The sequence below is a fragment of the Lutjanus erythropterus genome, chromosome 24, assembly GCF_056507025.1.
Source record: "Lutjanus erythropterus isolate fLutEry1 chromosome 24, fLutEry1.hap2, whole genome shotgun sequence".
NCBI classification, from domain to species: Eukaryota; Metazoa; Chordata; class Actinopteri; order Lutjaniformes; family Lutjanidae; genus Lutjanus; species Lutjanus erythropterus.
Window position 1 is genome coordinate 3,708,243 of NC_139340.1, and position 16,328 is coordinate 3,724,570.

At 36.3% G+C, this 16,328-nt stretch overlaps 1 protein-coding gene and 1 long non-coding RNA gene across 2 annotated transcripts; one reads left to right on the plus strand and one right to left on the minus strand.

The window, feature by feature from the left end:
- The first annotated feature begins 871 nt into the window (after window positions 1–871).
- On the plus strand, window positions 872–6,586 carry LOC146304524 (uncharacterized). The gene is made up of 3 exons (XR_014769276.1): window positions 872–937; window positions 2,508–2,571; window positions 5,829–6,586. It is a non-coding gene; the product is annotated as an uncharacterized LOC146304524 (long non-coding RNA).
- A 508-nt stretch (window positions 6,587–7,094) lies between these two features.
- Window positions 7,095–12,367, minus strand: LOC146304525 (signal transducer and activator of transcription 1-alpha/beta-like). The gene is made up of 9 exons (XM_084713615.1): window positions 12,252–12,367; window positions 11,798–11,933; window positions 11,631–11,686; window positions 11,334–11,428; window positions 11,112–11,251; window positions 10,808–10,996; window positions 9,126–9,201; window positions 8,918–9,014; window positions 7,095–7,492 (listed from the first exon to the last, which is right to left on the minus strand). Exons 1-9 carry the CDS (start codon window positions 12,270–12,272, stop codon window positions 7,463–7,465), a joined length of 840 nt encoding a protein of 279 aa, XP_084569741.1. The 5' UTR covers window positions 12,273–12,367; the 3' UTR covers window positions 7,095–7,462.
- Window positions 12,368–16,328: the final 3,961 nt, after the last annotated feature.

Here is a 16,328-nt window from a genome sequence, read left to right on the forward strand (position 1 = left end):
AATTTGGCTTTGTAACTAATAATGTGACTTTATTATTTTAATCTATATCTATATATAGCGTTGTGTGTGTGTATACCTGAGGGTAATGATGGATGATTTAATATTCCACATCTCTGACCAAAACAAATTTAACAAAAACAAACAGCAATTCTGATTCATTTATATTTTGTCTTGTAAAGTTTATCAAAAAACTTCACAAACATATTTTGACTTGTATAGAAGATTTTGTCTAAGAGTTCATAGGCCCTGACACAATCAGCCAGCCAATTCAGTATTGCTTTATGTGTGTATCAGCTGTAATTCTAGTGTCAGAATAATAAACAATATTAGAAATTTCCCATCATGGGCTGCAAAATTTATCATGGTTCCCTAGATACAAATAATTTAAAAAAGGTTTAAGCTTTAAAGAATCATAAAAAGTTGTTGAATTCTGGCCATTCATAATCCATCAGAAAATTCTTATCCTTCTTCTTCTTGTCATTATCATTATTATTATGATTACTCTTATTATTATTATTGTTATTAGTAGTAGTTTATTATTTATAGTCTTGCATGTGACTTTATAGTATGTAAATATATATCTATTATATAAATATATATCTTTTGTATTTTTTACTTTATTTCTTATTTTTTAGGCACAGATTTTTCAGATACTTCAGATTAAAAACATTAGTTTTATGTTTTTCCTATGAAAAAATATATTCAAAAATATTAAAAAAACAGACTTGGCTAAGTCTCTTCTGAAAGATTAAAAAAACAGGAACACATTAGAATGAAAGATAATTGATAAGTACAAATATCCAGTTTTTATCGTATATACTGAGGTTGGTTTGAATGTGTACAACTCAGAATTTATTTTGTGTTTGACTGTAGATGGTTCCAGATGGACTGCTCTGGTCTTCACACTGTCTGTGGGAAACTATGGACGAGTCTTCAGGTTAGTCCACTTTCTACTGTTCATTCTGATTATACATAGAACTGTAAATACAGCGGTACAACGGCCCCCAGTTCTGACAAGCAGAGTTGGTCACCAGCCTGAAAGCTAAGAATGTACTGCTGTGAACAGAGTCAGCAATGAAATGTATTTTCAAATCTTCTTCTCCAGATGAAAAAAAAGTTTGTTTGGTACAGACCCCAACAAATACCACATCATCATCACTGTAATATTTATTTATTTATTTATTTCCAGTCAAATGCAGGTTTTAAAGCAGAGCTGACTGAGGGGTCAAAGGTCACAGACATTGACTGTCACTTCGTACATGCAGAGATTTCTCTGAATTCTCTAAATCTCTTAATGATATTATAGATTTGACATGATTATAGTTTTCTCTTACGTTTGCACCACCTGACATTTTGGGGGTTTGAGATGTTAAAACATAAAATATATTATTTGAATGTTCAGATTTTTTTTTTTCCTAAACAGCCTCCACAGTAAACAGTGATGTCTGCCATGAACTGATTCAATTATTTTAAAAGGAAATTTTACACTTGGACACACAAGTCTGTCTGCTGTGTCACTGACCCTGACATAAATGCAGGGGTGGAAGTAACTAATTACAAATACTCTAATTACTGTAATTAAGTCGTTTTTGGCGTACTTGTACTTTTATGAGTAGATTTTCAAGTCTGTACTTTTACTCGCATTTTACTCTCAATCAAAACAATAACAAAAGACAGACTTTAAAGGATCAGCGTGTATGATTTAGTGGCATCTAGCTGTGAGCTTCAAACATCTCACCTCTCCCTCCCCTTCCAAGCACAGAGGATAATGTACAGTGCCTGTGAAACCTGCGAAAAATTTGAAAAGCCAAATCTAGAGCCAATGTTTGGTTTGTCCTTTCTGGGCTACCGTGGAAACATGGAGATGCAACATAGCATCCTGTGCCCTTGTAGGGTGTAAACGGCTCATTCTATGGTAAAGAAAAAAATAACAATTACACTAATGAAGATATATTTAAGAATATTATATTAAATTTCTGCCATATTCTGCAAGTAGGACCCTGTAAATCTTACAGACTGGACTCTGGAAGTAATTGTCTGAAGTGACTCATTAATAACTAATTAATTATATTCCCTGACTTCCGTCCTCATACTCTGATGTATTGTAGTGTTTACCCAAAAGTTAAAGCAGCTAGAAGGTGGTAAAGTGGATATGAGGTCATTGAAAGGCGACCAAATAAATGCCGTAAACCCTGAATTTTAAGTATCGGTCTTATTTGAGATAATGTGAGTATACAATTCAACAAAATATATCACAAAGATCCAGTCATTCTGAAACATTTTAATAAGGACATTTTACAAATGTGCCTCTAATTAGACAAACCTCCTGTATTAGCATTAATATTTATATTTAGAGGGTGGTCTTGCAGTAATTTCTGTATATTTCTGTAGCTCTTTTTGCTGAGTGAGTTTCAGTCCAGTGTCTTCCAAATATCCAGTTTTTATCGTATATACTGAGGTTGGTTTGAATGTGTACAACTCTGAATTTATTTTGTGTTTGACTGTAGATGGTTCCAGGTGGACTGCTCTGGTCTTCACACTGTCTGTGGGAAACTATGGACGAGTCTTCAGGTTAGTCCACTTTCTACTGTTCATTCTGATTATACATAGAACTGTAAATACAGCGGTACAACGGCCCCCAGTTCTGACAAGCAGAGTTGGTCACCAGCCTGAAAGCTAAGAATGTACTGCTGTGAACAGAGTCAGCAATGAAATGTATTTTCAAATCTTCTTCTCCAGATGAAAAAAAAGTTTGTTTGGTACAGACCCCAACAAATACCACATCATCATCACTGTAATATTTATTTATTTATTTATTTCCAGTCAAATGCAGGTTTTAAAGCAGTGCTGACTGAGGGGTCAAAGGTCACAGACATTGAATGTCACCTCTTACTTGCAGAGATTTCTCTGAGTTCTCTAAATCTCTTAATGATATTATAGATTTGACATGGTGAGATCTCTAACTTCCTGTCCTGTTTTAAAATATATTACAGGCATCAAGTATTTGTCCATTCTATTGACCAGGTATTTAGAGTTTTTAGTATCTGATTTTACATTTAAATACCCCAAATAATTATACAAACATGTAAATGTATCTGTTTAAGTTCTATATAAAATATTTGATCTGGTCTCACAACCTGACTGTGATCAGTTGAACCACCTGACAGTAATGACAGGAAATATGATGAATTATTGCATTTGTATTTCAAACACAAAAAAGTGTTTCTTTGTGTAGTCAAACTCTAATGAAGTAAGTTTACTATGAAGTTCATGCATTTATGATAAAATAACATTTGACTGTTTTTACATCAGCTGTACCACCTGACATCACAAGTGGTTCAGTCGACTACAAGACCTGCATGATATGACAAAAAGTCACAATACAATTATTTTGACTGAATTTGATTTGATTAGTGGAAATGATGAGTTTTGCATCATAATTTTCATGTTCACTGAAAAGAAAAGTGATGATGTGATATTTATTGAGGTCTGAACCAAACAAACATGTTTTCTTTGACCTAGAGAAGATTTTTAGCTCAGATCATCTCTGCAGCTCTACACTACCTCATTATAAGACTGATTCCTCACACATTTTTACTTTTTCAAAAAGTTGTGATTTGGTTCTGGTTCTGCAATTTGGATTTTGCTCTTGTCCATATTGTGATTTTATTGTGATTGTGATTGATTGTGCAGCTCTACTACCTACCAGTTGAAAGTAAGTATTTGGAGCAGCAGTCTGCTGTTTCCTGTTCTCACCTCGTCTCCTCATTATAAAAATATGACTATTACAGTTATGACACCCTGACATTTGAGAACATACAAATTGCTGGATAATTTTTTTTTCAATAATCTCAACAGCTTTACCACTATGGCTCTTGTAATTTTTTTGTTTTGAAAAGTTTCAAACATAAAATCATGTCACAGTATTTTATTTTAACTAACTATCATTAAAATATCATTTTTAATAGTTTTCTCTTACGGTTGCACCACCTGACATTTTGGGGGTTTTGAGATGTTAAAACATAAAATATATTATTTGAATGTTGAAACAGCCTCCACAGTATACAGTGATATCTGCCATGAACTGATTCAGTTACTTTAAAAGGAAATTTTACACTTGGACACTAAAGTCTGTTGTGTCACTGACCCTGATATAAATGCAGGGGTGGAAGTAACTAATTACAAATACTCTAATTACTGTAATTAAGTAGTTTTTGGCGTACTTGTACTTTTATGAGTAGATTTTCTAGTCTGTACTTTTACTCACACTTAAGTATGCATTACAAGATGTAATCTACTTACTTTTAAAATCTTAGTGAGTACTGAGTATGATTTGAGTTCATATCCAAACCTTTCATCTGAATTTTAGCAGCCAATCAGGTGATCTGATCACAAACAAGCCAATAAAAACATGACATACAAGTGAAAAACAAAACAAAACACTGCAGCAGCACACATCTGGAGTAAGGCTGTTAATGATTAATTATTGATCAATTAATTGAATTTAACTAATTAAACTTTTGTTGGAGCTGTTTGGTGAATAACAAAAATTAAACTAGGATTTAAAATGAGAGAAAAAACAGAAAGGAGAAATGTGTTTTTTGTCATATAAATTATCAATGATCAATAATCGATGCCAACTATTGTTTAAGGAAAATGCACAAAATTTGCAACCCTAGTTTGGAGAAGTGACGTGGCAACACCTTTTAAAAATAACTAATACTCTGAGTAGTTTTTGTGACAAATACTTTGTACTTTTACTGTACTTAAATATATATATGTAACACCAGTACTTTTACTTGTAATTGAGTAATATTTTAGCAGTGTATGAAGATTATTTAGGGTTTAGGCTGAACTGGTTTAAGGAGTTACATCAACTCAATGGTGTGTCGGTGAGGACAGATGAGCACATACAGGAGGTTCCGCTTGAATCTTTTATTGTAAGGTTGTTTGAAGTGATTTGAACTGGTTTCATCTGACAACAGAAAGAAAGGAGTAAACAATATTAAACTACACATAATTTTTCTTTAACACAATTAATAATTCAAAAGATTATTGGACATCAAATATGAATACAATAAACCTAAGAATCTAGAAACATACATCACCGAAAACTGAATTGTCATCAACTAAAGTCATTTAAATGCATTTAAATCAAGTAACTCACATATCAGGTACGCAGTTCAAACATTTCAACAGGCTGAGACATCCACATGCTCCATTGTTCTGAAGGGGAAAAGAGGATGGCCACATGTGGTCTGGCTGCTTTATAGCCTCTGGGCTCCACCCATCCAGGAAGGTGAAGGCAGGTAGGAGTGGCTGGGGATTTTCCATCCAGGTAGAGGGAACAGGTAGAAAGAGAGCTTGGGGGATTTTCCACAGTGTAACAGTACTTGTAGTGGAGTACAGATGTTCAGTACTCTTTCCACCTCTGTATAATTGAACTAAGTGATGGAGGCAGCAGTAGAGCAGAAACTCCTCTGTTCTCTGAGCTAAAATGATGTTTCTGACAGTTGACTGTGGGACTTGGACAGATATTTGTCTTCTGTAACGGTGGTTTCCTAAAAGAACAGGCTGCCTCACAGCGAGGTAAAGTGCTGAAAATATTTGAACTGACATTCATTGTTTTCAGGTGACTAAAATCTGTTTTATTGCTGACTCTGTCCACAATAGGACTCTGTTTAGTCTCTGTGCTGGTGTCCCTCACTGCTTCTAGGACGTGTGTTGTACTGAACACCATCTACTGTAGGAAACACACTGACTGTGGATCAGTCACTCAGACAACCACACTTCAAATAACCTGACTTTTATTTCTCTTACACTTGTAGATATGCAGCCTCAATGGAGGACATGTTGGAAGACGACCAAGTGAGAGGACATCTTCACTGTGGTAAGATATTTATTCTCAGTATGACCAACTGCTGCAGACAAAATGTTTTCAATTGAGTCGCCTCTTTGTTAAAGGAGCAATCTGTAAAATATGGCCTCAATTTAAAATTTAAGCATTCAACAAATGAACATTAACATTATCAGGTTTATCAAGTTTGTTTTTTGTTTGGTAAAAATCTGACAGAAATCCAGAAACATTTTTATAAAAAATGTATTTTAAAACAAATATGATTGAAATAACACAGTTTGACACCTCAAAACACGTTTAAATAGTCTGAAGTTGTGAATTCTTGTCTGGGACGAACAAGTTTAAAACAAACCAAAACATTTCCTAAATTAGACATATTTCAGATAAATATATGAATCCTTAAAGATTAAAGTCTCACCAAAAACTGGTATTAGAATGTTGGTTTGAATATTTAATGTTTGTTGTTACTCACTTACTTTGTAAGTTATTCATTGTTACTTTGTAATTGTGGAACTATTTTTCCACAATTGTCTGGACACCTTTATCTGCACACAGTAGAACTGGACAGGTAGAGATAACAGATAAAGGTATAAGTGACAGACTTGGAAAATATCAAAGGAAGCTGGCATCTTTATGTCTTACTGATTTTTATTTCACATATAATCATCAGCTTCTTCCAAAAATAAACGATTGCTTTAGCCGTCCCATTGTAACATCACGTGTGAAAAGCAAAACAGATTTTAAATCAAACACTCAGGCTGCTACAGGAAACCACACACACACATTCTGTGTGATGGAAAGATTCACAGATTTTTCTCACAAACATGAAATCATACTTTAATACAGTTTCCTACAGTAAGAATCGCTGCAGAATCACATTCTGAAGTTTCACTGGTTTACAGTTGGACATGAAGGCGAGTTTAAAGTCTAGACATTTTATAAAGAGAAATATATGTACAGAAATAAAGTGAAAGGTCACGACTACAATAGATTCAAGCCCCATTCATACTGAATTCATTTCTTCAGGAGAGCAGGGGAGACTATTATTATTATTATTATTATTATTATTATTGTGTTTTGACTATTTGTCCGTAATTATTCAGGTCCTGATGTTCCTCAAATCAAATCCCACAGTGTTCCAGACTGTGTAGGAACCCTGATAGCACCAACAAAATCTGGGGAAAAAGTTTCTTATTGAGACTTTAGGTCCAAAAGTTTTAGGCTATTAGCAGCTCTCTGTACAGACAACTATAACTGGATTATTTTGATATTGACAAAAGCTTAGAAATCTGATTAATGGCAGACAACTTGTGAAGCATCTTTCATTGATGATTTCTAAGCAGATTTATGGAGGTTTGATTGTGATGGACATCAGAGGTGTCACACTGAATGATATGTCCTGCTCAATGTCTGTACTTACTACAGACATTTCATCTCCCTCCACTCCGAATGGGGCTTAAGTCTCTCCATTGTTACTGTTCTGACCTGTGTCCAAAATTAAAAGGGTCCCTGACCCCATAATCTGAGTTTCAAGAGCGTCTTACATGATCCTATATAGAAACAAAAGCTCTGAAAGAAAGTACAGTGTGAAGAAACTCATCGTCCTCAGTTTTGGTTCTCAAACTCTGCACTCATCTGTGAAGAGAAGAAGAAAAAGGACAACAGGTTATTAAATTAATCTTTCTTTATGAACTACAGAGAAACTAAGTCTAGAATATTGTGCTGTGAACTGTAGATAGACCTTTACGAGCAGCACATGCAGCTGACACAAAGTCATGCATCGTTTCATATTCATATCACCACTGCAGATAATTATTTCCCAAAATGCATCAAATCTGTACTTGATACACCAACGTTTGACATTTAAACTCTGCAGCCCTGATTAAATATACATTCATGCTGTAAAGGTGATGTGATGTAACATCATGTGAAATCAAACAAAAACTACTGTTAACTTGTGTCTGTTTCAACCAGGGGTGGAGGTAACTAATTACAAGTACTCAGATTACTGACATTAAATAGTTCAACTCAGTACTTTTACTTAAGTATTCATTACATTATGTAATCCTCTTAGTTACTTTTAAAATCATAGTTGAGGTACTGAGTACAATTTGAATTAATATCCAAACCTCTCATTTGCATTTTAGTAGCCAATCAGGTGATTTGATCATAAACAGGCCAATGAAAAAAACAGGACATATTGACTAAACACTGCGGCAGCACGATCAATAGATTAATCGATTAATCGCCATTGAGAATTTAAACAATTACAAATGTATTCATGGATATTTAATCAATCAATCAATCAGAAATGTCACTGCACCTCATGTGTCATAAAATGACAAAGAAATGAGCAAAAAAAGCATCTTATAAATTGTTAATGATTAATCGATTTTTGGCATTTTCAACTATTGATCTATTGGTTAATGAAAAAGCACAAAATTTGCAAAGTTGGAGGAGGTGACAGTGAAACCTGAGCAGAAGGACATTTCTAACACCAGTACTTTCAGCTGTAATTGAGTAATATTTTTGTAATCTAACAGTTCTTGTACTTGAGTCCAAATTTTCAGTCCTATTTCCACCACTGGTTTCAATCTGGACCCTGTCTTCACATGTTTCTGTGTCTAAGTGACCGATGGAAACAAGAGTTTTTTAAATTCATGTGTGACAAGATAAGAGTGATGAAGGAAGAGAACTTTCTAATGTGACCAGTGTCGTAATAATGAGACAAAAACTTGTGAAAATACACACGTTACCCATTAAATACTATCATGCAAAAAGCAGCACATGACGATGTTTAAGGAGGAAAAGCAGCTACATTTAGTAAAAATGAAGTGTAACAGATGTGGAGAATCATTCAGTGCAGAGCAACAGGTTAAAGTTACTACTACTACTACTACTACTACTTCAATGCCAAATTCGTCAAATCCTAATATCAGATTGCTGGCCTGAAAGCAGAGCGAGACGAAAAACAGAAAAAGACAGACAGATTTCCATCAAACATGACATTAAAGCATGATTGTGGACAGCAGCAGTGTCTCAGTATGATGTGTTACTCACCACAGCGTCGATGTCTCTGGGACTGACGTACTGTGCCAGAGCCTTGTAGTCATCAAGAGACATTGGCATCATGTTGTCCTGCAGTCTGGACGGATGTCTGGCCCAAAGGTACAGAAAAAACACCTACATTAACTCTGATCAATCAGTCAATCAATAACTAAATCTAACATGTTGTGATCTTAAATGTGTTTCAGGGACTGATGCTCACACTTCTGAGACAGATATGAGCTCCGTCTTCATGTAGCCTGTCCTCTCTGGGTTCTCCACGTCCATGGGCTCTGGAGCTGGTCATTAAACACAAAGACACTGATTCAGATTCTTTATGTAAGTCAGAGTAGTATATACCATACTTTAAAAATAGTTTGAGTAAAAGTACATTTGTGTCAGCAAGTTTTATTTCAAGTATCAAAAGTAAAAGTGCTTATGATGCAAAAAAAAACTGACTTATTTTTACTACTACAGCTGCAATTGTCAGTTATTCTTTTAATTACTTGATTAGTTGTTTGATTCATGAAATGTCAGAAAATAGTTCAAAAGTGTGTTTCCCAAAGTCCAAGATGACATCTTCACATGTCCTGTTTTAGATATTCAGCCTAGTGTCAGAGAGAAGAGCAACCAGAAAATATTCACATTTAAGAAGCTGAAATCACAGAATTTTGATTTTTTTCTTCTATATAGTTATTATTCTGAATGTCTTCTTCACATCTTCCATTTTTACTGGCAAACTCACAGTGAGTAGTTCATGAGAAGCAGGAGATTTTTTTTTATCTAGATTAAATTTAGATGATGGTTGTTATGGTGGAAACACTACCACTTTTGTCCACAGGGGGCTCCAAAATCAACAAGATATTAAAGTTCCTTAAGTAAAATCAGTGATACCAATAAATGTACTTAAAGTATGTAAAATTAAAAATAATAATATAATAATAATTTAGTCATTTTAAACTAAATTTACAAGTGAGTTGTTGTTTTCACTGTAAATGTTACAATGCCAGTTCTATAACATCAACATTTACTTTTGGCCCTTCAAAGGACAGAATTTGAATTCCTGAAAACTTTCTTAAAACACATGAAAACTATCTGTTGTTGCTGTTTTTGTGTTTTATTATTATTATGTTTTTATTATTATGAACTTATCAAAAAGATCTGGAAATGAATGTCTGAAGCTTGCAACAAAGACAGATGCAGCAATTCACCCTTCGCTAAGCCCCGCCCTCCTTAGTTACTGTTGCTAAGTCTGATAAACTTTCCATTCTCACACTGCATTTATGCAGTTTACAGTGATATCAGTGGCAGATTGAACATTGAAGCAACTGTTGAAACATGAGGTCTTTGAATCCAGTGGGATCTAACAAGTTTGTCTGGAAGTAAAGTTACTGCAGCTAGTAAGCTAGTGTTACTTAGCTGACATGCTAATGTTCATAGCTTCTGTTAGAGCAGACGAAGACAGAGTTTAATCCATTCACCACAAGTGTGCTCTTGTGTTTCATGTTTGTGAGAGACAACAGAAAAGATGTCAGCATCCAGACTCATGAAACGCTGAGCATCATTCTTCTCAGAGCCTCCTGCACACCTTCAACATGGAGAGAAATGGAAAGCTTGACAGCTCTAGTTACAGTTGCTAAGCTTTGATTGGACAGTTGCTGTTGGAGGTGGGGCTTAGCGAAGGGTCAGCTTGCTGCATTCAAATTACAAAGACAGTGTCTTTGAAAATACTTCAGTAAGTTCATGTGCAGCAGTTGATTTACAGCAGATTGTGAATAAATGTAATGAAGTAAAAAAAAAAAAAGACTCTTTTTTTGCCTCTGAAATATGGTGGAGAAGAAGAATCAGAAAAATACAAGTACTCGAGTACTGTACTTGAGTCATGTGTGCAGGTGTGTGACTTACTCTCTGAGGGTTTGGGGTAGTACTTCCCGAAGGCCTTGTCTTTTGGGATGTCGGGGTAGAGGAAGCGGAGCGGGTTCTCTGGGATGTTTTCAGCGGCCATCACCTTGTAGGTGCGGATGATGTCGGGCAGGGAGACGGCGGTCAGCTCCTCCTTCGTGTACGGCTCCACAGAGTGGAAGACCGGCTTGTCTGGTTTCCAAAATGACAGATATTACGAACTCAAGTTCAAACAGTGGAAAAATTCCAAACTTGGCTCTGCTTTTGGTTGTTCTACTGAAAGAAATGTCAAAAAAGGTGTGCTCACCATGGACGTCATGTTCGATCCAGGTGAAGGTGATGGCTCCCTCTCTGCTGCTCTCACTGAACCTGAGCAGGAAGGTCCCAGGACACTTGTCGCTCAGCAGAGCCTTCTCCCTCTCCTTGCTGATGAAGCCCATGATGGAGCTGCACACAGACAATAAAGACATTCACAAATCCACTCTCACCACTCACTCTGAAAACCACAAAACACAGAATCGCTGCTCACCCGTCGTTCCACAGGGGAAGCAGGTGTCTTTTAATCACATCCAGGATTCCTTCGATCCACAGCCAGAAGGGAAAAGCTTTCTCATTGGCACTTTGCTGCAGGACAAAAGACACAGATGTTAAGTAGAGCAAAGATGAATTAAGTGTACAGATAACACTTCTGAAAAAAGTCAAAGAAATACATTTTGCCTTGATCTTTATTTACATTTCTAGTATTACGTTAGTATGTACCAACACCTTGTAAGTGAAAACCTAGTTGGCAATAAACATTTTCATCACCTGGTTGACTGAGTCTCACCTTGCAGAACTTGGTCCAGGGAATGAGTCCCTCTGGGTTCCTCTGGGCTTTGGCTCCTGCAGAAAAACATTCAGGTTTACATTTAACAGGCCTTAAAAACATCTGTAGCTATCAGAGGGGTTTATTTTGCTTCTTGTTGCGTTTTTGTTTTTTGCATTTGATCGTACCCAGCAGTTTGTCGGCCAGCATGTTGAGCTGCTCCTGGTTCAGGCCTCGCTTGGTGACGGAGGAGAACTGCCAGCTGAGAACCTCCGACAGCTGAGACCACTTCGCTGGAGGAGGGGTGAGGAAGAACTTCAGATTCTGAAGATGACAAGAGAAAAGAAATCTTAACACACCTGACTGCTACTGGATTTCTGAAGTCAACTGAGATAAAAAAAATTCACTTATTTATCCAACGATTTTTACATAAACAAGTGACACAGAAACATTTGCAACAACCTTAATTTTAGTTATATAAATATACAGAATTGCACTGTCTGTAAAATCTTTTGTACAGTTATGATTACAGACTTTCCCTCTACCTTCTTACACTCAAATGCACCATAAAGAAGCTGCAGATGAATCTGACTGATAGCATTTCATACATCTTCTATAGATGATGTGATATTTTTAACTCACCCTGGTCTCGGTGGTCAGCATGTTGTACCACAGGATGGAGGCCCAGCCGCTGGGCAGCTGACACACATTAGAGATGACCACAACAGGGAGAGATATGGCCTACAACAACAAGAAAACACACACAAACAACAACATGTTAACAATAGCTAGAAAATTTCACACAAAATTTTGAGTGTGTCTGATGCTCGCTGCCGACTACTATCTCCACCATAATGCCAGCAGTATTAATAACAGTAGATGTATCATTGAGGTTGCGTGTGTCTGTGTGTGTTCACATACATGCGCTGTCGCGTGCATGTGTGTATGTACGTGAGTGTGTGTCTCTGTGTATGTCAGTAAAAGTCCCCTTACATATAGAAAGAACAGCTTTTGTGTGTGTATATAAAGTTTCTAAAATGTCAAAATTGGACATAAAAAGACAAGAGAAACAGAAGCAGACAGAGTGACAGAGACAGTCATTTTAAACTGTTAATAATTTCAATCTCCCAAAATGAAAACTGTGATTTCATTAAAACCGTTATAGTTATGAAAATGCCGTTTCCTGTGAATAAAGGCCACTGTATGTTGAACCATTCAAACTTTGAATGACTTTTCTACGTTAAAGTATGGCAAAGCCACATGGCATCAAAGAGGGGCGATTTTTGAGTGTTTTTCACAGAAATTCCATTCACTTTGAATGGGAAATTTGTTGCAATATTTTGCAATTTCTTGTGATTTTCGTGGAAAGTGAATTAGCGAATCGTTAACAAAAGTCATAGCTCAGTTGTCCTGAATTTTCCACGTTTCGATGTGCTTTTCATGTACGTGCTCCTAAAGGTGTGGGACTAGTTATGCGCTGAAAATCCGACAGAAGAAAAATAATAAGAAGAAAAAGTATGGAGGATTATATATAGCGTGCCTCCTCAGGCACACTGAATTAATACTCCAAGAGTAAGACATGGCAGTATAACTGTGAGAACATATATACTTGGAGACACTGCATGCATTTTATGGCTATCAGTGTATGAAATGATGAGCTACAGGCTCTTTTAGTGGACCACTGGAAGCCCTCTAATTACAAAATGAGAAGTGATTCTTTAATGACTATGGTGTAGGCCTCTTCAATTTAGTATAATCACACAAGAGAGTGTCTCAAGATGAAAGATTATCAAAAGGAGCTATGTGCAATAGCTCAAAAAAAATTTATATTATCAAATAGCCCCGATCTTCACTTATCAAGAACATTGCATGATAATTAAATCATGTTTTTCAGTTTTTCCTTTTAAATGAAAATGACTGTAATAGTGATAGTTAACCTAAATGAAACATCTTCCTCTCCTGTGACAACTGCAGTGATTACGATCTTAGATTTTTTTTTATATGAGTCATGTATTGTCAAAAATTCTTTTAATTGTTAAACGACTGTGTTATTAATGTCCCCAAAGTTATCACTTTCATTCTTTATTGCACTTTATACCTAAATCCAGGGTATCTGCAAGTTTCAAGAGGTTAAATTTAAGTAATTTAAAGGGATAGTTTGGTTAATTTTAAGTGGGGTTGTATGTGGTAGTTACCCATGCCCTTCATCCACCTGAAAAAAAAAATTATGTCAGTTTATGTGTATACTACATTTAGAACATTTTCACCACTTTACCTTTTTGTCAGGCAGCCTTTTCTGATGGGAAAATACAAGCCAGATATCGCTCTCTCTAAACCACCGAAACTCCATGAGCAAAATCAGTAATTATACCCTGCAGAACATGGGAGTTGCTGGTCCACCGCTGCATCAATCTATTAGGTTGTTTGTATTATTGTGGGACATTGTAGAATCTGAGCTATCCAAAGTCACAAATAAACACAAAAAATGAAAACATCGAGGCAGCAGCAGACCAGCACCTCATGTGTTCTGCAAGGTAAAATTAGCAATTTTGCCAGTGGAGTTTGGTTGGCTTGGAGGGCACAATATTTGGCACACATAACAGTGTTTTCCTGTCAGAAAAGTCAGTCTGATGGCAAAGTAAAGTGGTGAAAATATTAGGTGGACCTTTTTACATGGCTGAAATATGTTTTGTTGCTCACCCTGTCCACAGCAGTACATTGCTTAGCTTCTGTGTCGCTTCTCCTCTCTGCTTCTCCAAACTGGGAGCTTGTCGACCGCAATCTACTGCAATGACTACTGATGAGTACCTCTTCCAATCCCACTTCAAATAATTCAAACTACCCCTTTAACACGTAGAACTGGGTCATTAAACACAAGTTCTAAGTTACAGAACTACAAACGAAAAGAAAAATGAAATTACAACATAGAAAAATGATTTGTCAAAGAAAAAGTGATCTCCAACTGGATCTATTGAAGTAGACAAGACTCAGATTACACTACTAACACTTGTCTGAATTTATATAATAGAGAATAGAGTAATTATATATGTAGTATAGTTGTACTGGAAGATGCAGTTGATCTGTAATTCCCTGTGAAAGCTGGAGTCGTTAATATTTGTTGCCAAAGGACAGAGAAAGACTCAATCGACTTAGAGCGGGAATAACATTAAACTATGATGAGCTTTGCTTAATAATGACAGAAAAAGTCCCCAGAATTACGCACAAATGCTGATAGAGATCAATCCTATCTAAGCTCTTGCACCATGGCACATAAGATGGAAGAAAATGTCCTCCGCTTCAACTGCACAAAAGCAATAAGGAGGTTTCTTCTTCCCCTCACTCCCTCCATGCACCGGGGGCGGCTTTCTGCATCAGAAGAATTCCTGGCAAATTAATGCACTACCTCTTGGGCTAATTAAATTAGAGGGGATCAAAACTACAGAGCGGCTTTTGTGGTGGACACAATGTTGTGCTTCATGCGCTCTTTGCTCTGGGGGGAATTTCTGCCATTTAGCCTCCTCTCTGCCTGCAGCTCCATGCTGGACTCGCTCTAACACAGTCAAGTTTCTCTAATTTGCTTGAATGAGAAAGAATTATTAACTGATAATAAGAAACCGAGAGAGAGACTGAGAGAGCGTCGCAGGGCTGCAGGCAAGGATGAGTGGGAAAAGGGTGAACTCCTCGGCACCTGAAGCTCATGCGATTCTTTTTTTTTTTATTATTAATTCCTCCCTAAAACGAGGCATTCAGGAGTAAAATTGCTGTGCAAATGACAAGAACGATTATGGTTGTAATTCCTCTTCTTTGGGAAATGTGTGCAGCTTTGTTGCAGCTCTAACTGGATCAGGCTGCTAACAAGCTACCGCTAACCACGTAGCATTAAGCATGACCTCTGCAATGCATGGTGGTTCGTTCTAAGGTTATTCTGCTTAACAGAGGACACAGACACAGACATTACTGATATTATTCTGTAGCGGAAATGCCAACCACAACGTCATTGAGGGTTGAGAGGATGCAATTCGCTACAATTAAAGATTTTTCTGTGAATAATATCATCAGAAACGGAAAAATATATTGTGCATGACTGCAGGGATCAAGATGTTTTTGTGTTTTATAGGGTATAGTTGCTGTGAGAGCAAAGTAGAGATTATGCTTTATGTGTATTTTCTCCATTTTCTTCGAATGAAGACCACATTTTCCATAAATCATTGCATCGTGACCCCTTTAGTATATGTTCTATGTATTGTTTCTATGGTGCCAGGTCAGAGGATGAATGGATGGGCACTTGAGACATGTTTTTGACCAAAAACCAACACTAAGAGCCAATGTTACCAGTCACTAGATAGTATTAGTTGCCTAAACTTAACCAGAAGAGCCACTGATCAGAATAACAGAGTGACTTTTAAGAGCAATCTTTGGGTTTCAGGTTGTCCCATGTTCATGACCTGTCAACCTAAAAGTAGACTTTAAAGATGGCCTATGAATAATCTATAAACTGTAAGTAAATGGGTGAGTAACTATTAATAAATAGAGTACAGAGTTATACAATGTAAACTCTTCATAAAATATGCATTATTATAAGGGAAACCCATCATTTGCAGTGTTGCAGCTGTATGAGGTAAAGCTAATTTGTTACCATCTAATTTACTACTTAAATATAACAATAAATCATATTGTATAAGCACATTATACGTTTAGTATGTAAAATTTTCCTCTGCA